Below are 24,413 nucleotides of genomic sequence, written 5' to 3' on the forward strand. Positions count from 1 at the left end.
AGAAGATTTTATGCATTATGGAAGAGTTGCAGAAGTCATAACTTATTCAATAATTATTTTTAGAGGCACTTAAAACATTAAGATTTGGGAGAAGCAATTTTTGTGCTGGAGAGAAGCAGTTTGTGTAGTTTGATCACTACAAGTTACTATCTTTTTCTTCAATTTAAAAATGTTGACTGGTTTCCTGAAAGTGGTGAAACCTCCTTAGAATTGCACCTGGTATGATTCATGTGAAGGGTTTATAATTAAACAAGTATCTGTGAAGCAGGCCAAAGCATTGGGGAGCAATCTTAACCATGACAGTTATACAGTGCATTGGTGTCTGAACCATACAACAGAAATTGATGGCATACAAAGGATCTGTGGTAAAAGCTTTGAGATTTTGTATTTTGACTATGTTTGTATATGGTAATTATGTAGTTAGTTAATTATAAAAAAAGACTGTTCTATTAGAGTGTTTGATTGCTCTATTAGAGTATCTCAATATTTTATTGTTAATACGAATGTGGGGGAGGGGACCATGATCCTACTGACTGTCCCATTTCCAACACCTCTGTTAATTCAGTGGTATCCTACTACAGGAGCGGATCCAGACTTGTAGAAAGGGGGGGTCAAAAATGAACTGAGGCACTACATTGTCTCTGGTTTGATAAGGTGAGACCAAAAAAAAAAAAGGGTCACATCCAGCTGACAATAGCTTCCCACCTCACCAACCACGCATTTATAGCTGATAAAGTACATTAAAATGCTTAAATAGCTCACTACACACTGTTCTAATACTGTGACTGCTTTATTAGAGTGACTGCTCTATTAGAGTATCTCGATCTTGGTATACTAAAATTTTTGGAGGGGGGTCAAGAGCCCCCTTGAACATCCCCTGTATCCGCCCCTGTACTACACTATCGTTGCTATTAACTGTTTCTTTTTTAACAGGTGATATTGACTTTAACACTACAAACCAAGCAGTCACATTCCCCAGTGGTATAACAACAAGTAATGTTAGTATATCAGTGTTCAATGATGCCATTGTTGAGGGAGATGAAATGTTTGACTTAACATTGACTGTACCAGAAATATTTAATGGAAGGATATCAGCTGGTAGTCGTGACATAGCTGTTGGAGATATCACTGATCATACTAGTGAGTCTAGTAACACTACTGTATTTGTGTTAAAATGTACTGTACTGTATAATAATGGCCAAACTATTAATTAAGCACTAACAATGTTATACCTTGCAAAGACATCCTATTGCTTAATTTTTTTGTTATTGTTGTTTAGTGGTTGCGATCAGCTTTGCTGAAGGACAATTTAGTGGTACTGAATCATCAGGAATAGTAGAGGTGGTAGTTGTTCAGGCTTGGGGAACATCTATTAATCCTATTAGTGTAATAGTTACTCCTTCTGAGCAATCACCATTATCAGCAACTGGTAAGGAATACATTGGTAGATATGATGTTTAGTGACTACTATACTCCAATAGGATCAGGTGTTGACTTTGACTCTAATCCAATTACTATAACAATTGAAGCTGGATCAATAGAGGGTAGAGGTAACATATCATTGAGCTGTGATAATGTGGTAGAAGGAGTGGAGACTTTTGATATGAATTTAACACTTACTAGTGATAACACTCTAGTGAGAGTAGGTAGGGACACTTCAGTTGGAATAATCACTGACAGTACAGGTATGATAGTAGTATAATATATCTATGTTGATCAGTGTGTGACATATATTATATCCTGTATAGTTGTGGTGAACATTGAACAGTCCAGTTATGAGACAAGAGAGAACAGTAGTGAAGTGACATTAACACTAACACTCAGTCAAGTATCATCTGAACCATTTGAAGTTGTACTGACTACAATGAACATCACTGCTACAGGTGAGTAAACATTTGAACATTAATTACATGAACACTTTGTATTAAGAAATAGGTGTAACGATAGGGTAGGGGAGCTGAGACCTTTTCATTTTTTTATTATAGTGGGTCTTTGTGGTTTAAACTAGTTCTTTTATACAATCAAATAGAGCAGTCAGGATACTCTAAACAAACAGTCATACACGCAAATAACTTTTCAGGGATATTTTCAACTAACAAATTAAATTTTAGACAGCTAATTGTTCACTTAAAATTTTCTTCCTACACAATTGCTAGAAGGCTGTCTTGTATATCATCTTCATTGTTGCACTGCTATTATTATGTACATCACATAATTATAATTTATGTACACATCTTTTACACTAAAAAAATATATATATTTCCAAAATGTGTGTTGTATGTTGTAAGTATATAACTAAATTGTTTGTATTCAAAGATGTTGATGATTACAATGGAACAAGGATCACAGTTGAAGTTCCTGCTGGAGTATTAACACAATCATTTACAATAGACATTATTGATAATGATGTTGTAGAATGTGATGAAGTGTTCAGTGTCACTATAGAGTCTGTTACCACATGTGGAGTTATTACTGGAGATGTTAGCAGTAGTAATGTAACTATAACCGATGATGATGGTGAGTGGAGTGACTACAGGGTTGTAATCTTGTAATTTACAACTATTCACCCACAGAAGCAGTATTATCACTGAACCAAACAGAATATTCAGTATCAGAAGATGATGGTCAATTACTAGTGGGTGTTACACTTAGTAGAGTAACATCACAAGATGTAACTGTACTAGTCACTATCACTGATGGGACAACTACTGGTAATATTGTTAACCCAATGACTACATGATACTATTAATGTACATATCTTTGACAGGTGGAGAAGATTATAATGTAACACAACAATCACTACTCGTCATACCAGCTGGGTTGACATCATCATTATATAGTGTAGATATTATTAATGATATGATACATGAAGATGATGAGACATTTGATATTACTATAACATTGATGACAACTTGTTTATCAATAAGTGTTGATAATAATTCTACTACTGTGACCATCGTTAATCATGGAGGTACATAAGTGTGGGCACTGTTAACAATTATTGTACATTAACTTCTGAGATTGTTATTAGTTGATGAAGTATCATGTTCCATAAAAATGCTTGTAATTCATTACAGTGTAACAGTATAAAATGTAATTCAGTGTCTAAATTTCATTTATCCGTATAGTAAAAGTGACTGTTTTATTAGGGTATTTCATTAACATGTTGGAGTACACAAATGCATGTTCTATTAGAGAAGTTGAATGGAACTGTGCATATCAATGAATGGACTTTATTTATCCAAACAAATTCATATTTCTGAATATTTTCTGTTTGAACAGACACACAGGTATTCAGATAATGAAGTCCCACTGTATCTGTATTTCAACCACTTGTACACTTCAATCATTCTCATAACAGAAATTATACTGACTTCATTTTGATGTTCACATTTTGTTGACACAATTGTGGACAGATGCATACAGTTGGGTAAACACAGTTTTCTAAAAACATTTGCATACAGAGAGGCTCTATATGGCTGACTGTGGGAGTACTACCATGGATAAATGATAAATTAAGATATATATGTGGTATTTTGGAAAACCATATATTTAGACACAAGCAAAATTTGTGGGAAAACTCAATTGAGATTTTTTTTTTAAATTAATTTTTTTGCACATTCTGATGAAGCAACTATTAAGCCTTCTTGCTGTGAAGTTTCACACCCATAGCTTCTTTTATCTAGGAGATATACTCAATTATATCAGACTATGTAGCAGTTTCACATAGCGTGGGACAACAATTAACTGACAAATTTGGTGATTTGTATAGGTAATCACACACATTTGAGTGCAATTAGGGAATAATTGTACGAGTAACAGTCAAAATTGCACAAGGCGAAGCCAAGTGTAATTTTGGCTGTTATGAGTACAATTATTCCGTAATTGCACGAAAATGCGTGTGGTTGCCTACTAATCACATAGTGACCACCCTTCGTGGTTTGTAGTACACATCTATCCAGTTCTATCTGGCCATTAACTTCTACCAGGTGATTGCATCATCCTTCTTTGTATAACATAATTTGTTGTTGCACTTAAAAGGCTTCATGTGTCAGTAATTCTGATTGGCTACTCAAAATGGCTACACATGTTGCACTTAAAAGGCTTCTATTGTCAGCTTATTTGATTGGCTATTCATTATATCACTTTCTTGTTGGCTTCTGTTATTCTGCTGTTTTATTGGCTACTTTACAGTGCAATTACAGAAACAAGGCCATGTGATTTGGGATTAATTGCACTCCTACTATTGAGACTAATGTATGGCAAACTAAATCACTATGTGATTAGTTCATTTATAAAACTAAACATTTTTTTCTCTTTAGACCATAATACATGTGATTTAATTGAAGAAAAGTACTAAGAACACATGATTAAACTATCTAGGATTCCTTTTTATCCATTTTAGATTGTAGGAATGGAAATCTATGTCAACAAAGTAATTTGTCATCATTTGTTCCACCTGATCACTATACAGTACTATAAACTGATTTTGAAAAGTTAGATTGTTATGTTTTAGACAGTAAATCAGCCATATCTTTGGAATGCTTCATTGTATCATCGCAAAATTTTCACACAAGGTAGATAACCACTCACTGCTTTATTTTAGCAATAAAACAGAAATTTGACTAATGTGCCAAAATGTATGGTTTTCCAAAATAGGGTCACACATATATACCAACAAGCTTTGAGATCATACATGTAAATGGTAGATTTAGCTTATTTATGGTATTTTTCATAGCATTCAATTTAATGTTTATTTTAATGTAGTTGTATCTGTGAGATTCAGCCAGTCCACATACAGTGTTAATGAAGATGTCAGTAATGTTACAATAATGTTAGAACTGAGTAGTTCACCTGCTATTGATGTCACTGTACAAGTGTTTAGTAGTGATGGAACAGCTACTGGTGAGTGTACAACATTACACTAATACAAAATGTGATGTTGAGTGATAAATTGTTGACTGTTACATTATTACAGGTAATGATAGAGATTACACATCTGGAGTGTATACTGTCACATTCTCTGCTGGAGTAAATTCATCACAACTCAACATTCTTATCACTGATGATAATATATTAGAAGATGATGAGACCTTTAATCTCGCTATCAATCAGTCCTCACTACCTGATAGAATTGTTGTAGTAGATCCTAGTCAAGTAACAGTGACCATTATGGATGATGATGGTGAGTGTAGTAGATTATAGAGATCTGTGAGACACAGTTGAAACCTGGTCATGCATGTGTCAAGAGCTATGCTCTACATACAGTAGCTTAATGTCTGCCTACATTATTATAAAATGGAAATGTAACTAAACACTATCACAAGTAAGTGTTATAATGAACTATTAGTTGGTGGGTGTGGCTCAACTTAAGCCTACAATAAGTAACACACATTTCTTATAACTGGGTGTGATTACAACCATGCCTAGCTGCTTTCAAGGTAAGTAGGCATGGCTCTGCATAATTATTACTGACTTCAAACAGGAGCCCATCAAATCCTATGGACTAGGTAACCTGTAACTTCGTAAAAAGCGAAAATCAAACAGGGCGCCATGTGCTATAAAAACACAACTTTATAAAATTCCTTATTAGGACCAGGGGCAGATCTAGGATTTCAGAAGGGGGGGTGCTAACATGGGCATTAATATATGTGGCAAGAAAGTTCAGCATGTGGAGCATGCTCTATCTAGGGGGTCTGGGGGCATGCCGTCCACAGAAAAATTTTGCAAATTTGGCTTACTGAAATTACATTTAGTAGTAATTTTGAGTGAAAAATGATGTGACTTTGTTTATGTGATACCAGTATTCCCCTACAGTTTGTCAATATAAAACTAAAGGGCACAGCCAGTAGCTAAACTCCAATAGTAGTGGAACATATGGGTATCATCTGCGCATGATCAAATTTATATAGTGTTTTGAAGTATAGCATAATTTACAGTCTCATAGCTCAAACTACTCCAGCTGTCCAAACAGTAGAGAAGGTAAGTGTAAATGGAGAGGGAAAGTAGACTGACTCACCAGTGTGTGGAGTGCATGTGCGCTCAGCATGTATAGAATTCTCCAGCTAGGGAGCTCTGGTGACATATATACTCCCCTGGAAATTTTTGGAAAATGGCTATCACAAGATAAAGTCTAGAAGCTATTTTTAACCAAATGTAGGTACAAGATAAATGAGTTCAGTTGAAGTAAGTTTAATTGAAAAACAAAACTATACACTGTTTCTTGTTATTGGATTTTAAGAAAATGTATAATAGTGGCTTGTCAAAGAGAATAAAGAGAGTATAGTTAATTGAATGTAAGGTCAAGGAGTATATTTAACACACAGGATTGGATCTACTTCATATATAGCCACTGTTCTGTGGTGCAGGTTGCTATTTTAATCTAACTTTTAAAATGATGGATCCATCCATCACCATAACTGTTTTACAACTAGTCTACAAATACGACTAGTTTTTGGATAACCCTTTTTTTAGCACACAATGATCATGACAACATAAAATTAATGTTGCAGTATCAGAGCCTAAAAAACTTAAAGTATTAGACAGAATAAGTTGTTTTCAGAGTAGACTTTCAATTAATGAAGTACTATACAATTTAGTACATTAAAGGTATAAATCTTTTACCTAAAGTGATGGGTATATCACAGGATGTTTGGATATGGAGGATATGGAGGGTGAGGGTAGTAGTGCACAGGTCTAGAAGAATAGGTTTAATTTCAGCTTACACTCAGGTAACTTCTTGAAAATTATAGTTTTAATGATGGTTGTTCTATTAGAGTAGTTGACTGTTCTATTAGAGTATTTCGATTTTAGCAACTTCTAAGGTAACACTTACTACAAAAGAATAATTGTGAGCTCCTCTTAGTAATTCTTGGATAAGATTAGCTATTCCCCTTGCTCTTTTCCATCTTTTCATTGTCCATACATGTGCATAAAATGCAACTGCACCTATACTACAGCTTCTGGAAGCTTCCTAGCTTGCTCATTGTAAAATTTTGGAGGGGGGTGCTTCAGCCACCAAAGCACCCCCCTAAATCCGCCCTTGAGGACATTATATGGAGATGCATGCTTGAGTATGATTGGCATTGCTGAAACGAACTGTCTATGGAAATGAAGTGGAATGGCAAGATGGAAGAGTGGCACAGGCATAACAGGGTAGCCTTTCTGTATTCACAAGCGGTGTGAAATCACGTAACTCAACCATTGTAAAGTTATCCTTTGACATGATGCTGCCTATTGAAGCCAGCTTGGCTGTATCACAGAAAATGATAAGGTGGCGGTTCATTCTGTACATCTATATTGCATATAAAGATCATGATGTAACCAATGATATACATACAGGTAGTAACACTGGATACCATGTTTGAATTTTGTCCAGTATATGTGACAGGATTTTGGAAAAACCCAAATCACACATTAGAACTTTCGAGATAAATGCTTTTAAATATTTCAAGTCAGCATAACTTTCCAAGGATAGCAAGCACCCATATATGAAAGTTACACAAAAGATGTATCAATCTATTCCTTTCAGACTACTGCTGCTTGTAGATTTTCCCACCAAATAAAATAGAAAATCTAAGCAGTTGGACGAGCGAATTAGTATCACGAAGGGGTGGAGGGTGAAGGATGGTGGGGTGAGCAAGATATAGACTTCAATATGGAGGCAGACCATGACTGAATTCCAGGCACAAGTTTACAGGGCTGTGCTGGCTTCTTAGTGGCTGATATGTAGCAAAATCAACAGAAAAAATGTTTGACCACCAATATCAGGCCATCCATCAGCAAGCCACTGGTTCCTGTCAAGCCAGGCCCTTCACAAAACCAGAAACTGCAATTCGAGCTCACCCCACTGCCCAAAAAGGACATCTGTTAATACCAGGCTCGAGTAGTTTGAGTAATGCTGAGGGTCAAAACTTTTAGTATGATAGTGTAGCTATCCACTGGTGGTGTTTAGTTTGATTTTGCCTGATGTGTGATTTGGATCGGTTTTGTAAAATCCGGTCAAATATTGGTAGTGTATAGAGAGTTACACGCTCCCTTGTCCATAGGCTTCGATGGGCTCCTGCAGCAACGCACCTTGCTGATGAATGCAAATGAATCCATGTATGTGATTACTGACTGTAAAAGAATGTTCTTACAGACAGGAACACAAAAACTATTTAGAATAAGTGGGCAGGGCCACAAATAAGTTTGATTTATTTCATACATAATCAAATCTGAGTCAGACCAGAATGTTCTGTAAAGCAGGTCAGATCTGGGTGACCCTGTGACTCAGTAGACCAGCTCACCTAATCAGGTTTCAACCTTGTTTGAGATAGATAACTATATTAGCTATGAATGTAAAACCGTTTTTATTTCTTAAAGTAGTGTCATACAACACAAGGTAGCATGTCAAGAGACTAATACAGCATTAGGCAAAACCTAGTACTGTAGTAATCTCAAGAATCATGATGCCCTCACCCACTGTGCTCTATTTTTGTCCTCATAACCATATGTGGTGCTTTAAGATATATATACAATACTTTCTAGTCTTCTTCTTTGGACCTTGACTATTACAACTCTTCAATTTTTGGCCATCAGAGAATAGTAAATGTCTTTTTCTAGATATAGCTAAAGCACCTATGATTAATTTTGCTTTGGTAAATTACAAAGTTACACACATGACCAGATGTGCTGTATAAATGGGCAGGCATTTCTAAAATAATTGGCATTAATTTATACTTCTATACTATATCTTCCACATAACTGTACTGAACATTGCCAGTACTGCCACAATACATGTATGATACAAATCAACAGATATTACTGTAAGCTTCAACCAGTCATCATACAATGTTGATGAAGATGAAGGACCAGCACAACCTGTACTAGTTCTCAGTAACCCATCATCAACTGATATTACTGTAGTTTTAACTGATATGAGTGGATCAGGTAATGATATGCCTAGTATATATAGTGCTCTATTATAATGATGGGTGTTATCAAATTCTTAGGAGGAATGGATGATTATGGTTCAGGATCATATCAAGTCACATTTACTGCTGGAGAGACAGTCAGTTCATTTGATGTTCCAATAACTGATGATAATATAGTGGAAGATGATGAAACCATTGATCTCACTATTCAGTCAACATCACTACCAAATAGAGTTAGTGCTACTAACCCATCACAAGCTAACATCACCATAATGGACACTACAAGTTAGTAAAAAATCTAAGCTGTCTTACTACATGTGTCACGGAATACATTATTCCAGTAGTGTTTATATGGGTTGAGATACCTATTTTGCTTTTTCAAACTTTTATTAGCCATTGTTTGATAACTTACTAAATCAAGGGTAAATTACATATGTTGTCTTTAATAGACATAACAGTAAGATTCATCCAGGACAGATTCTTTGGTTCTGAAGAAACTGGATCAGTAGTGGTAATACTGGAGCTAGTAGGAGGATCATCTAGTAGATCATTTGATGTGATTGTAACTCCATCAGAACAATCACCTGTTTCTGCTGAAGGTATAACCTAAAGCACTATGACACTAGACGGTATCATAACTAATCCTGATAAAAACTTGGTTAAACTTATACCACCTGAACAAGTAGAATTGCGTTGGTATGATGCATGTGAAGTGTTTATAAGTAAAGAATAGTCTGTGAAGCAGGCCAAAACATTTGGAGGGGGGGAACCTTAACTGTGAGTCCATGACGAATTGGTGATATCTGAACCATACAACAGAAAAGGATAGCATTCAAGAGGATAAAGTTGTGTTTGTATATGGTAATTATGTAGTGACTTACCGTTAGTTAATTTACAAATACGACTATTCTATTAGAGTGTTTGATTGTTCTATTAGAGTAACTTGATATTTTATTGCAAAAATTCAGCAGTAAAAGTGTTTTGGACGGGACCATGGTCTCACTCATTGTCCCATTTCCATCATCTCTGTTAATTCAGTGGTATCCTACTACACTCTTGTTGCTATTAACCGATTCTTTTTAACAGGTGATGTTGACTTTAACACTACAAACCAAACAGTCACATTCCCCAGTGGTATAACAACAAGTAATGTTAGTATATCAGTATTCAATGATACGATTGTTGAGGGAGATGAAATGTTTGACTTAACATTAACTGTACCAGAATTATTTAACGGAAGGATATCAGCTGGTAATCGTGATATGGCTGTTGGAGATATCACTGATAATACTAGTGAGTCTAGTGACAGTACCGTATTAGTGCTAAAACGTACTGTATTATGTAAAATAAAGGCCTAATTACAAAGTAAACACTGACAATTTTACACCTTGCCAAAGACATCCAATTGCTTGTTTTGTTTGTAATTGTTGTTTAGTGGTTGCGATCAACTTTGCTGAAGGACAATTTACTGGTAGCGAATCATCAGGAATAGTAGAGGTGTTAGTTGTTAAGATTGAGGGAACATCTTTAGCTCCTCTTGATGTAATAGTTACTCCTTCTGAACAATCACAGGTATCAGCAACTGGTAAGGAATACATTGGTAGATATGATGTTTAGTGACTACTATACTCCAATAGGATCAGGTGTTGACTTTGACTCTAATCCAATTACTATAACAATTGAAGCTGGATCAACAGAGGGTAGAGGTAACATATCAGTGAGCTGTGACAATGTGGTAGAAGGAGTGGAGACTTTTAATATGAATTTAACACTTGCTAGTGATAATCCTCTAGTGAGAGTAGGTAGGGACACTTCAGTTGGAAGAATCACTGATAGTACAGGTATGATAGTAGTATAATATATCTATGTTGATCAGTGTGTGACATATATAATATCTTGTATAGTTGTGGTGAACATTGAACAGTCCAGTTATGAGACAAGAGAGAACAGTAGTGAAGTGACATTAACATTAACACTCAGTCAAGTATCATCCGAATCATTTGAAATTGTACTGTCTACAATAGACATCACTGCTACAGGTGAGTAAACAGTTGAACATTAATTACATGAACATATTCGTATTAAGAAACAGGTGTAGCAAACGATAGGGTATGGGGCCAAAGCCTCTCCACTTTTTATTAGAGTGGGGCTTTGCGCTTAAGATAATTCTTTGAGATACCTTAATAGACCAGTCAGATACTCTAAACAAGCAGCGATGCACTCGAATAACCTTCAGGCATATTTCCAACTATTACCAAATTGAATATAGAGAGCTAATTGCTTACTCAAAATTTTCTTCCTACACTCTTGCTAGAGGGCTATTATAATTATCATCTTCATTGTAACACTGCTGTATATGACCAAATTTTTTAATAACTGTCGATCTACGAACAATAGCACTTTTCTATTAAAACGCATTTTAAAGCAATGGGCAAAAAATTGCAAGTTCCAGGAAAGAATTTGCACAATTTTTTATTGTCTCACTGGTCAGTGAATTGACACTCCACTTGATTAATCCTGGTTCATAGGGAGTTCAAAAGTCCTTGTTTCATTTACATACATATACAGGTGGGTTTCTAAGTTACAGACATTTGTTTACATTAAGGTAACAAAAGAATTTACCGACAATTTTGCTCCAGTAAATTAGCCCTCCTTCTCAAACACAGAAGCATACACTGTATCTTCAACAAAAACTATTCCTCTGTCCCTATAGATGACAAAGGACAAATACAGGTTTTTGCTATTGAATTCGTCCCGTTTGCAATTGAACTCATTGGTTTTGTAACTGTATTCGTCGGTTTTGCAGTAAACATGAAAACAAGATGTAGCAGCTGTTTCATGATTTTGTTGAAGTGCAACCATTGTAAACAACTCTTTATAAGGCAATAATTCTTCTTCTAGAGCTTCTTCAACAGGAGTCGCAATTATACTTCACCATTGGTGATAGGTGTGTTCACTCTAATTAACTCAAATGGCTTCACGTATAACCAGCTCCAGTTACCTTGTAGTGTCTAAATGATATTCTGCATGGCAAAAATGATCAGCCTTTTGATGAGTGGCTGGTTTATGGCAGTCAATGTAATTGTGACAAATTCTTGTGCAAAGGCGACGGATTCTACCCATTAGCAGTAGAGTTCATCACTTTTGCAGTAGAATTCGTCCCGTTTGCAATTGTGTTTGTTGCTTTTGCATTAGCAATTGCAAAAACTGGTAAAATGAATTTGAAAAATGTGTGGATGTCGATGCTTTTCTATAATTAGGTCAAATATTATTATTGTACGTACACATCTTTTACACTAAATAAGAACTACATTTCGAATGTGTGTTGTATGTTGTAATGTGTTTGTTTACTAGCATGTGATTAAATTGATTGTATTAACAGATGTTGAGGATTACAATGGAACAAGGATCACAGTTGATGTTCCTGCTGGAGTATTAACACAATCATTTACAATAGACATTATTGATAATGATGTTGTAGAATGTGATGAAGTGTTCAGTGTCACTATAGAGTCTGTTATCACATGTGGAGTTACTACTGGAGATGTTATTAGTAGTAATGTGACTATAATGGATGATGATGGTGAGCGGAGAGACTACAGTATTGTATCTTGCTATTTAAAATTGTTCCATCCACAGAAGCAGTATTATCACTGAACCAAACAGAATATTCAGTATCAGAAGTTGATGGTCAATTACTGGTGGGTGTTACACTTAGTAGAGTAACATCACAAGATGTAACTGTACTAGTCACTATCACTGATGGGACAACTACTGGTAATATTGTTAACCCAATGACTACATGATACTATTAATGTACATATTTTTTTCATAGGTGGAGAAGATTATAATGTAACACAACAATCACTACTCATCATACCAGCTGGGTTGACATCATCATTATATAGTGTAGATATTATTAATGATATGATACATGAAGATGATGAGACATTTGATATTACTATAACATTGATGACAACTTGTTTATCAATAAGTGTTGATAATAATTCTACTACTGTGACCATCGTTAATCATGGAGGTATGTAAGTATTTGTGCATTAAAGCCATACCTATTTGAAAAGTTGTTGCTCAGATCCATTTTGTATTTTAGTTACAAAAAGAAAAAAAAATTACATTACACCTAGAAATCAATTTGTAATTGTAATAAAATGTTCGAGATACTCTAATAGAGCAGTCAGTGCATAAAGTTTTGATAACATTCTCTGTAGGTGAAGATCTCTTAATACCAGCAACCCCCACCCCTGGCTAAAAAAAATTATGATACTGTATCATCATTGAGCTATGTGTGTAGCTACTAGCTATGTTCATAATGGTTATGTGGCCTGTAGTTAATAAGAAGGTATTTAATATGTCTGTGGACACTGACAGTGCAGTATTAAATTGTGTTTTTTTCAATCCTATTAATCTATTTGCAAATATTACGTGTGTGACCAGAAATCCAAAACATGTCTCAAAATGGCTGTTGTTTTTCTTTTCTTTTTTCTGTGTCTACTGACTGACCCATTGTGTTAAAAGAAATTCCTAGTAGCAACTTTTCAAATAGATATAGACTAGCTTCTGAAATTGGTAACAGTTGATAAAGTATCATGTACCATAAAGATGTGTGTAATGAATTACAGTGTAACAGTATAATTGTATTTCATTATTAGATTATCTAAATATCATTTATCTGAATAATAAAAGTGAATGTTTTATTAGGGTATTTTGTTAACATGTTGGACTATATAAATGTATGTTCTATTAGAGTAGTTGAATGGAACTCCTGAATTGACTTTATTTATCCAAACAAGTTCATTTTTGAATATTTTCTGTTTGAACAGACAAACAGGTGTTCAGATAATGAAGTCCCACTGTATCTGTATTTCAACTACTTGTACACTTCCTAATAGACATTATTCTGACTTCATTTTGATGTTCACTTTTTTTTCATGCAATTGTGGACAGATGCATACAGTAGGGCAAACACAGTTTTCCTACACCAATTACAGACAAATATGCTCTATATGGCTGACTGTGGGAGTACTACCATAGAAAAAATTAGATGTATCAACAAACATAAAGACCATAATTGGTGGATTTAGCTTATTTATGATATCTTCCTTCACATATAATATCATATCTATTTTATTTTAATGTAGTTATAATAGTGAGATTCAGCCAGTCCACATATAGTGTTAATGAAGATTTCAGTAATGTTACAATAATGTTAGAACTGAGTAGTTCACCTGCTATTGATGTCACTGTACAAGTGTTTAGTAGTGATGGAACAGCTACTGGTGAGTGTACAACATTACACTAATACATAATGTGATGTTGAGTGAGAAATTGTTGACTGTTACATTATTACAGGTAATGATAGAGATTACACATCTGGAGTGTATACTGTCACATTCTCTGCTGGAGTAAATTCATCACAACTCAACATTCTTATCACTGATGATAATATATTAGAAGATGATGAGACCTTTAATCTCACTATTAATCAATCCTCACTACCTGATGGAGTTGTTGTAGTAGATCCTAGTCAAGTAACGGTGACCATTGTGGATGATGATGGTGAGTGTGGTAGATTATAGAGATCTGTTAGACACGATTGAAACCGGGTCACTACTGCTATCCAGGTGACCCACTTATCCAGATAGCAATCCAGGTCAGATCTAATTAATCAAAACAGAAGGCACGTGTCAAGTCTACATACAGTAGCTTAATGTCTGCCTACATTATAATAAAATGGAAATGGAAATAAACACTATCACAAGTAAGAGTTATAATGAACTATTGGATGGTGGGTGTGGCTCAACTTAAGCCACAATATGCAACACATGCGTCTTATAAGTGGGTGTGATTGCAACTATGCCTAGCTGATTTCAAGGTAAGCTCTGCATAATTATTACTAACTGCAACCAGGAGTGCATCAAATCCTATGGACAGGATAAGATGTAACTTCATAAACAACGAAATTCAAACAGGGTAGCCATGTGCTATAAAAAGCAACTTTATAAAATTCCTTATCAGAACATTACAGGGTATATGGAGATGCATGTTTGAGTATGTCATGTTTCCGGCATCACTGAAATAAACTGGCTGGCATGATGGAAGATTGGCACAGGCATAAAAGGGTAGCCTTTCTGTATTTTATGTGAAATCACTTAACTAGACCATTGTAAAGTTATCCTTTGATATGAAGCTGTCTATCAAAACCAGCTTGGCTGTATCACAGAATAATGATGAAGTGGCAGTTCATTTTATGCATCCCTGTTGCGTGTAAGGATCATGATGTAACCAATGATATACACAAGTACACCAAAATTTGGAATTATGAACCACAGTAGGGACCATAGCACATTGATAAGTACTGAAACAAGCTGGAGTAGTGCACAATATTAAGTCACAGTAAAACAATAGGAAGTGTTATATCCATACTGTGCATTTCTGTTATGGTATCTTGAGCACAGTAGGGATATGACACTTCTTATTGTTTTACTATGATTTAATATCGTGCAGTACTCCAGCTTGTTTCAGTACTTATCACTGTGCTATAGCCTCTACTCTAGTTTAAAATTCCATCTTTTTTTGTTTACATAATAGTTATACGGGAACAATGTGGAGTCTATGAAATTTATAAACCCGATGGTCCGGGCTGTAGCGCACAGGTGAAGCGAGGGCACTACTGAAGCCCCGAGGGTTTATAAATTTCATAGACTCCACATTGTGCCCATATAGCTGCTTTAGACTCTCTTTCACATTACACTCAGATTACTTACCTCATCCACGGCTGTTTCTGCTGTAGGCTTGGCAAAAGCAGCTGGTTTTCTTGCAATAATACTAGCGCATTGGCAACTATGCGTCCTCACGTGACAAAATAACTGTGCTCATTAAATCACTGCACATTAACAATGCATAGCGATTGGATAAACCTAGATTTTGAGCATACGTTATATTGTGCCTGAAGACATGGAATATGTTAGAAAACAAGGTGGAGTATATGAGATTTATTACCCACCCAAAACAGTCTAAATAGAGTCTAATTGTTTGTTAACTTTTTTTTGTAAATAATTATTGTGATTGGTGAACCCAAGCATACTGCATCTGAATTGGCACCACAAGCCCCAGCTATATCAATTATCATCTGAAAAGTGAAGTATCCATTATGCTTCATTGTCAGCTATATTCAACCCATCACACAGCATTACGAATCAAGAACTGTTTGAAAAGCACCTTTGCAATCTACGCATACCAAAAGAAATGGAGCCATGTGCCCCAGTTATATCAATTATTGTCTGAAAAGTGAAGTATCCATTACGCTCCATTGTTAGTTATGTTCAACCCGTTACACAGCAGTACGAATCATGAACTGTTCGAAAATCACCGCTGCAATCAGAGTAGCCACTACGAAAAATACAGACAATTTCTGCTTCGAAGGAAATCCATCACATACTACCGCAAAATCGACACTTTTCGCTGTCAGTAAGATGAATGGGACACACTGGTAAGTCCATGAAGAATGCATTGTACATACTGCGGTATGCCAAAAGGCACCTCTCGGACCACAGTGACGTTGAACAGTGAAAAAGTAAGCCTATAGCTTTAGTTGTTGTCGAGTTACAGTTGTCTGAAGACATCAGTCAGTCAGTTAGTCAGTAGAAAATTCCGTTAAATAATTTTTATCATTTGTAGCACTTATTGAAAGTGTTTCGGATCAATCTTAAAGCTTTTTTAGGCTTAGTTTTACTTAACCAATACTGCCTCATTGTTGTCTGGGAAAATTGTGGCTGGTTTTTGGGTGATATTATTTTGTAGGCCACACCTACTCCTTTGTGGTTGCTACTATACACTACAATAGTCCTGGTAGTAACACTGGATATTATGTTTGAATTTTGTGCAGTATATGTGACTGAATTTTGAAAAAAACCTTCCAAATCACACATTGGAAGTTTCGAGATAAATGTTTTTAAATAATTCAAGTCAGCATAACTTTCCAAAGATAGCAAGCATGCATATGATTTTTATCAAAAATATGCATCAATCTACAACCTTTCTGACCACTTCCAGTACTTGTAGTTGCTTGTAGATTTTCCCACCAAATAAGATAGAAAATCTGAGCAGTTGGACAAGCAAATTAGTATCACGAGTGCCCACAAAGGGGATGGAGAGTGAAGGGTGGTGGGTTAGGAAAGAAATAGACTTCAATATGGAGGTAGTCCATGGCTAAAGTCCAGGTACAAGATTACAGGGCTGTGCTCAGTGGCGTATCTAGACTTTCTCTATTGGTAGGACACAGCTAGGGCACTGTATATGCTGCTGAAGGCAGGGGCATTCCCCCCAGAAAAAAAAATGAAATTCAACAGCTGCAAAATGGCATCTGAGACCATTTCATCTACTGAAAAACATGCTTTTAGATTTTACATGAAGTAGCTAGCTTATTATTTAACCTATTCAGATTGTACAGTAACACTAAAAATATTATAACAAGAAAACACTACGCCTATACCTGATGAAATCTTACTAGGATCTATAGATATGAAATACAAGAACACTATAGTCCTTATCAATATCATCAACAAGTGATTTAATCACATAATCAATTGATGGGCATTAATTAGAATTGTCATCATGATAATGTTTTATGACAGCTCAATACTAATAATTTGGTGAGTAATTTTAGTATAGAATAACTAGTTTCACTTGTTAGATAATGCAATAACCCATGAAAAGTTGGTGATTGTGGGTTTAGTAGTCTTCAGTTTGGTAGGGCATTAGTCAAATTTAGCAGGGCCTAGGCCCTACAAAGCCCTACCGTAGATACGCCACTGGCTGTGCTGGTTTCTTAGTAGCTGATAAACAACAAAATAAACAGAAAAAATGTTTGGCCAACAATAGTGTAGCTATCCACTGGTGGTGTTAGTTTGATATCTCCTGATGTTGGATTTGGATTGGTTTTGTAAAATCCAGCCATGTATTGATAGTGTACAGACTTACATGCTCCCTTGTCCATAGGATTTGATTTGCTCCTGTGGCAACACACCTTGCTGATAAATGCAAGTGAATCCATACATATGCTTATTGACTGCAAAAGAACATACATACAGATAGAAACGCATAAATTATTTAGAATAGGTGGGCAGAACCACAAATGAAGTTTTGTTCCTGGATAACATGCATTTGTTCAATTCACATAATTAAACCTGTTGATTCATTTCATATATAATTAAATTTGAGTCAGACCTGAATTTTCTGTAAAGTAGGTCAGCTCTGGGTGACCCTGTGACCCAGTGGACCAGATTTCCTAATTAGGTTTCAACCTTGTTTCAGATAGATAGATAACTATATTAGCTATGAATGTAAAACTGTCTATAATATTTATTATAGAACTTTGCGTGGGCGGGATCAAAGGAAAAAGTGTACTTTAAATTTCATAAAATACACTCTCAGCCGGCCAACTGCTTCATAGACCACAAAGAGTGCTTTATTGCACCGCAAATAGTGCTTTATTCTCAATAAAGCACTCTTTGCGGTGCAATAAAGCACTCTTTGTGGGCAATAAAGCACAGTTTCCCACGTGCCTTAGTGTAGGCTAATAGCCTACGGGGCTCGCACCAGTATGACTAATCACCCAAGCCGGTGAAGGCTGATAGCCTCGCCGCGCTGAGTGATCAATCACCCCAGCCAATACGAGTTCCACCACTGGATTGCTTTTATAGACATACCTAAATGCTTCGATGATGGGTGGGAGAAGGTAACGTTGCTGTTACGTTTGTTAATGTAAACGGACAAGTCCTGGAGATATCACGGAAATACTTCACCATGTGACTCACAATAGAATCGATTGTGGGTTGCGAGCAAAACCTGCCAAAAGACGCGATGAACGTCTACTATGCCAAACTATGGTGAAATACGCATGAGTTACTTTGTTAAACTAGTTTGTGTGCGTTCAGGCTTCTAATAGTTCGTGCAACGCTTGTTAATTACGAGTCCTAGTGTATGGTGAAGCTACACGACTAGAAAGTTCCATAAATCATTTAAAGCATAGCCTTGCTCGTGCTATATGAAAAATAAAGTACTCGGCCGCGCGCCTCGTACTTTATTTTTCATATAGCACTCGCGGCTATACTTTAACATATACTTAAGCATTGCCATATAGCACAAGGTAACATGTGAAGAGACTAATACAGCATGGGACAAAGCCTTGCATTGTATTAATCTCAAGAATCATGATGCCCTCACCTCCTGTGATCTATTTTTGTCCACATAACCATAGGTGGTGCTTTAAGAAATATATAATACTTTCTAGTCTTCTTCTTTGGACCTTGCCTATTCAAAACTCTTCAGTTTTCGCCATCAGAGAATAGTAAATGTCTGTTTCTAGATGCAGATAAAACAGCTATGATTAATTTTGCTTTGGTAAATTACAAAGTTACACACATGAACAGACGTGCTGTTTAATGGGCTAGCATTTTAAAAATAATTGGCATTAATTTATACTTCTATGCTATGTATATCTTCCACATAACTGTACTGAACATTGCCATTACTGCCACAATACATGTATGGTACAAATCCACAGATATTACTGTAAGCTTCAACCAGTCATCATACATTGCTAATGAAGATGAAGGACCAGCAGAACCTGTATTAGTTCTCAGTAACCCATCATCAACTGATATTATTGTAGTTGTAACTCAATCAGATATGAGTGGATCAGGTAATGATATGCCTAGTATATAGAATGCTCTAATGAGTGTTGTCAAATATCTTAGGAGGAATGGATGATTATGGTTCAGGATCGTATCAAGTCACATTTACTGCTGGAGAGACAATCAGTTCATTTGAAGTTCCAATAACTGATGATAATGTAGTGGAAGATGATGAAACCATTGGTCTCACCATTCAGTCAACATCACTACCAAATAGAGTTAGTGTTACTAACCCATCACAAGCTAACATCACCATAATGGATACTACAAGTTAGTAAAAAAATTAAGTTGTTTTACTACATGTATTATAGAATACATTATTCCAGTAGTATTGCAAATAGTGTGAGATATTTTATTTTTACTAGCCAGGGTGAATAATCTGTAACAAATTTAAAATCAAGGGTGTATTACACTTGTTGTCTTTCGTAGACATAACAGTGATATTCATCCAGGACAGATTCTTTGGTTCTGAAGAAGATAGATCAGTAGTGGTAATACTGGAACTAGTAGGAGGATCATCTAGTAGATCATTTGATGTGATTGTAACTCCATCAGAACAATCACCTGTTTCTGCTGAAGGTATGACCTAAAGCAATATGGCACTACATGGTATCATAACTAATACTGATAAAAACTAGGTTAAATTTAATCGATCTGAACAAGTAAAATTGCATTGGAATAATGCACGTGAAGCATTTATAAGTGTATAAAGAAAGTCTGTTTAGCAGGCCTACTATGACAGTTATAACAATGCATTGATGTCTGAGGCATACAATGATGTGCAAGAGAAATTGTGGCAAAATCTTCAAGAGTTTTATTTGGCTATGATTATTATGTAGTGACTTTCAGTTAGTTAATTAAAACTTGACTATTCTATTAGAGTGATTGATTGCTATATTAGAAAATGTAAAATATTTATTGCAAAAATTCAGCAATAAAAGTGTGGCCATGATCCCACTTACTGCCACATTTCCAGCATCTCTGTTAACTCAATGGTATCCTACTACACTCTTGTTGCTATTAAGCTATTCTTTTTAACAGATGATGTTGACTTTAATACCACAAACCAAAGAGCCACATTCCCCAGTGGTATAACAACAAGTAATGTTAGTATATCGGTGTTCAATGATACGATTGTTGAGGGAGATGAAATGTTTGACTTAACATTAACTGTACCAGAATTATTTAATGGAAGGATATCAGCTGGTAGTCGTGACGTGGCTGTTGGAGATATCACTGATCGTACTAGTGAGTCTAGTAACAGTACCATAGTGCCACAATGATGTAGACGCTTTGCAAAAGACATCCTATTACTTATTATTATTATTATTGTTTAGTGGTAGTGATCAACTTTGCTGAAGGACAATTTCCTGGTAGTGAATCATCAGGAATAGTAGAGGTGGTGGTTGTTAAGGTTGAGGGAACATCTTCAAGTCCTCTTGATGTAATAGTTACTCCTTTTGAACGATCACCAGTATCAGCAGCTGGTAAGGAACACATTGGTAAATATAATGTTTAGTGACTACTATACTCCAATAGGATCAGGTGTTGACTTTGACTCTAATTCAATTACTATAACAATTGAAGCTGGATCAACAGAGGGTAGAGGTAACATATCAGTGATCTGTGACAATGTGACGGAACAAGTGGAGACTTTTGATATGAATTTAACACTTGCTAGTGATAATCCTCTAGTGAGAGTAGGTAGGGACACTTCAGTTGGAATAATCACTGATAGTACAGGTATGATAGTAGTATAATATATCTATGTTGATCAGTGTGTGACATATATAATATCCTGCATAGTTGTGGTGAACATTGAACAGTCCAGTTATGAGATAAGGGAGAACAGTAGTGAAGTGACATTAACACTAACATTCAGTCAAGTATCATCTGAACCATTTGAAGTTGTACTGAATACAATGGACATCACTACTACAGGTGGGTAAAGCAATTGGACATTACATGAGCATTTTGTATTAAGAAATAGGTGTAGCAACCAATAGGGTAGGGGAGCTGAGAGTTCTCCATTTTTATTACAATGGGTCTTTGTGGTTTAAGCTAGTTCTTTTAGACAATCTAATAGAGTAGTCAGGATACTTTAAACAAACAGTCATACACTCAAATAACTTTTCCAGAATATTTTCAACTAACAAATTAAATTTTAGACAGCTAATTGTTTGCTTAAAATTTTCTTCTTATATATACTCTTACTAGAAAGCTGTCTGATATATCATCTTCATTGTTTCACTTCCATACATGTATCACATAATTTGTAGACATCTTTTACACTGAAAAAGAATGACATTTACACAAAATGTGTGTTGTATGTTGTAAGTACATAACCTAATTGTTTGTATTCACAGACGTTGATGATTACAATGGAACAAGAATGACAGTTGTTGTTCCTGCTGGAGTATTAACACAATCATTTACAGTAGACATTATTGATAATGATGTTGTAGAATGTGATGAAGTGTTCAGTGTCACTATAGAGTCTGTTACCACATGTGGAGTTACTACTGGAGATGTTATCAGTAGTAATGTGACTATCATGGATGATGATGGTGAGTGGAGTAACTACAGTGTTGTAATTTAAAACTATTCCACCAACAGAAGCAGTATTATCACTGAACCAAACAGAATATTCAGTATCAGAAGTTGACGGTCAATTACTAGTGGGTGTTACACTTAGTAGAGTAACATCACAAGATGTAACTGTACTAGTCACTATCACTGATGGGACAGCTACTGGTAATATTGTTAACCCAATGACTACATGATACTATTAATGTACATTTCTTTCACAGGTGGAGAAGATTATAATGTAACACAACAATCACTACTCGTCATACCAGCTGGGTTGACATCATCATTATATAGTGTAGATATTATTAATGATATGATACATGAAGATGATGAGACATTTGATATTACTATAACATTGATGACAACTTGTTTATCAATAAGTGTTGATAATAATTCTACTACTGTGACCATCCTTAATCATGGAGGTACGAAAGTGTTTGTGCATTAAAGCCATACCTATTTGAAAAGTTGTTGTTCATACCCAATTAGTACTTTAGTTACAAATAGAAACAAAATAGGAGACACCTAGAAATCAATTTGTAATTGTAGCAAAATGTTCGAGATACTCTAATAGAGCAGTTGGTGCATAAAATTTTTATCACAGAAGATAACATTCCCTGTAGGTGAAGATCTCTTAATACCAGTAGCCCCCACCCCTGGCTAAAAAAATTGTGATGCTGTGTCATCATTGAGCTATGTGTGTAGCTACTAGCTATGTTCATAATGGTTATGTGGTTTTAGTTAACTAGAAGGTATTTAATATGTCTGTGGACACTGACAGTGCAGTATTAAATTGTGTTTTATTTAATCCTTTTAATCCATTTGCAAATATTATGTGTATGACCAGAAGTCCAAAAAATGTCTCAAAATGGCTGTTGTTTTTCTTTTCTTTATTCTGTGTCTACCGACTGACCCATTCTGTTAAAGAAATTCCTAGTAACAACTTTTCAAATAAAGAATCATGTACCATAAAGATGTGTGTAACGCATTACAGTGCAACAGTATAAAATGTAATTCATTATTATTTAATTATTTAAATATTGCAAACAATAAAAGTGACTTAGGGTATTTTGTTAACTTGTTGGAGCATATAATTGTATGTTCTATTAGAGTAGTTGAATGGAACTCTGTATATAAATGAATTGACTATATGTGTCCAAACAAACTCCTGAATGAATATTTTGTGTTTGAACAGACACACAGTTGTTCAGATAATGAAGTCCCACTGTATTTCAATCACTTGTACACTTCATAATAGAAATTTTACTAACTTCATTTTGATGTTCACATTTTGTTCATGCAATTGTGGACAGATGCATACAGTTGGGAAAACACAGTTTTCCAAAACCATTTGTGTACAGATAGGCTTTATATGGCTAAGTGTGGGAGTGCTACCATGGAAAAAATTAGAAGTATCAACAAGCATAAAGATCATAATTGGTGGATTTAACTTATTTATATAATTTTGCATCACATACAATATTATGTCCATTTTATTTTAATGCAGTTATATCTGTGAGATTCAGCCAGTCCACATACAGTGCTAATGAAGATGTCAGTAATGTTACAATAATGTTAGAACTGAGTAGTTCACCTGCTATTGATGTCACTGTACAAGTGTTTAGTAGTGATGGAACAGCTACTGGTGAGTGTACAACATTACACTAATACATAATGTGATGTTGAGTGATAAATTGTTGACTGTTACATTATTACAGGTAATGATAGAGATTACACATCTGGAGTGTATACTGTCACATTCTCTGCTGGAGTAAATTCATCCCAACTCAACATTCTTATCACTGATGATAATATATTAGAAGATAATGAGACCTTTAATCTCACTATTAATCAGTCCACACTACCTGATGGAGTTGTTGTAGGAGATCCTAGTGAAGTAACAGTGACCATTGTGGATGATGATGGTGAGTGCATTACATTATATAGCAAAATGTAAAATTATTGATACCGTATAAACAATTGGAAAGTTACATCCTGCATTATGTTCCAACAGATATCGCAGTAAGCTTCAACCAGTCATCATACATTGTTGATGAAGATAAAGGACCAGCACAACTAGTATTAGTTCTCAGTAACCCATCATCTACTGATATTATTGTAGCTATAACTGATATTAGTGGATCAGGTAATGATATGCTTAGAATATGGAGTGGTCTAGTGAGTGTTTTCAAAT

General features: G+C 35.3%; 1 protein-coding gene across 1 annotated transcript in view; it reads left to right on the forward strand.

Moving 5' to 3' along the window:
* LOC136247807 (adhesion G-protein coupled receptor V1-like) overlaps positions 1 to 24,413 on the forward strand; it is a 63,944-nt gene that overhangs the window by 23,552 nt on the left and 15,979 nt on the right. The window contains exons 27-60 of the mRNA XM_066039630.1: positions 934 to 1,140; positions 1,280 to 1,429; positions 1,482 to 1,685; positions 1,749 to 1,883; positions 2,317 to 2,517; positions 2,574 to 2,711; positions 2,768 to 2,971; positions 4,768 to 4,905; positions 4,979 to 5,185; positions 8,800 to 8,931; positions 8,994 to 9,200; positions 9,365 to 9,514; positions 10,002 to 10,208; positions 10,351 to 10,500; positions 10,553 to 10,756; positions 10,820 to 10,954; positions 12,298 to 12,498; positions 12,555 to 12,692; positions 12,751 to 12,954; positions 14,075 to 14,212; positions 14,286 to 14,492; positions 19,501 to 19,638; positions 19,694 to 19,900; positions 20,060 to 20,209; positions 20,672 to 20,878; positions 20,968 to 21,117; positions 21,170 to 21,373; positions 21,437 to 21,571; positions 21,997 to 22,197; positions 22,247 to 22,384; positions 22,441 to 22,644; positions 23,727 to 23,864; positions 23,938 to 24,144; positions 24,234 to 24,365. Coding sequence (XP_065895702.1) covers positions 934 to 1,140; positions 1,280 to 1,429; positions 1,482 to 1,685; positions 1,749 to 1,883; positions 2,317 to 2,517; positions 2,574 to 2,711; positions 2,768 to 2,971; positions 4,768 to 4,905; positions 4,979 to 5,185; positions 8,800 to 8,931; positions 8,994 to 9,200; positions 9,365 to 9,514; positions 10,002 to 10,208; positions 10,351 to 10,500; positions 10,553 to 10,756; positions 10,820 to 10,954; positions 12,298 to 12,498; positions 12,555 to 12,692; positions 12,751 to 12,954; positions 14,075 to 14,212; positions 14,286 to 14,492; positions 19,501 to 19,638; positions 19,694 to 19,900; positions 20,060 to 20,209; positions 20,672 to 20,878; positions 20,968 to 21,117; positions 21,170 to 21,373; positions 21,437 to 21,571; positions 21,997 to 22,197; positions 22,247 to 22,384; positions 22,441 to 22,644; positions 23,727 to 23,864; positions 23,938 to 24,144; positions 24,234 to 24,365 — 5,868 coding nt within the window. The remainder of the gene's footprint in view (positions 1 to 933; positions 1,141 to 1,279; positions 1,430 to 1,481; positions 1,686 to 1,748; positions 1,884 to 2,316; positions 2,518 to 2,573; positions 2,712 to 2,767; positions 2,972 to 4,767; positions 4,906 to 4,978; positions 5,186 to 8,799; positions 8,932 to 8,993; positions 9,201 to 9,364; positions 9,515 to 10,001; positions 10,209 to 10,350; positions 10,501 to 10,552; positions 10,757 to 10,819; positions 10,955 to 12,297; positions 12,499 to 12,554; positions 12,693 to 12,750; positions 12,955 to 14,074; positions 14,213 to 14,285; positions 14,493 to 19,500; positions 19,639 to 19,693; positions 19,901 to 20,059; positions 20,210 to 20,671; positions 20,879 to 20,967; positions 21,118 to 21,169; positions 21,374 to 21,436; positions 21,572 to 21,996; positions 22,198 to 22,246; positions 22,385 to 22,440; positions 22,645 to 23,726; positions 23,865 to 23,937; positions 24,145 to 24,233; positions 24,366 to 24,413) is intronic.

The sequence above is a fragment of the Dysidea avara genome, chromosome 2 (assembly GCF_963678975.1).
Source record: "Dysidea avara chromosome 2, odDysAvar1.4, whole genome shotgun sequence".
Lineage (NCBI taxonomy): Eukaryota > Metazoa > Porifera > Demospongiae > Dictyoceratida > Dysideidae > Dysidea > Dysidea avara.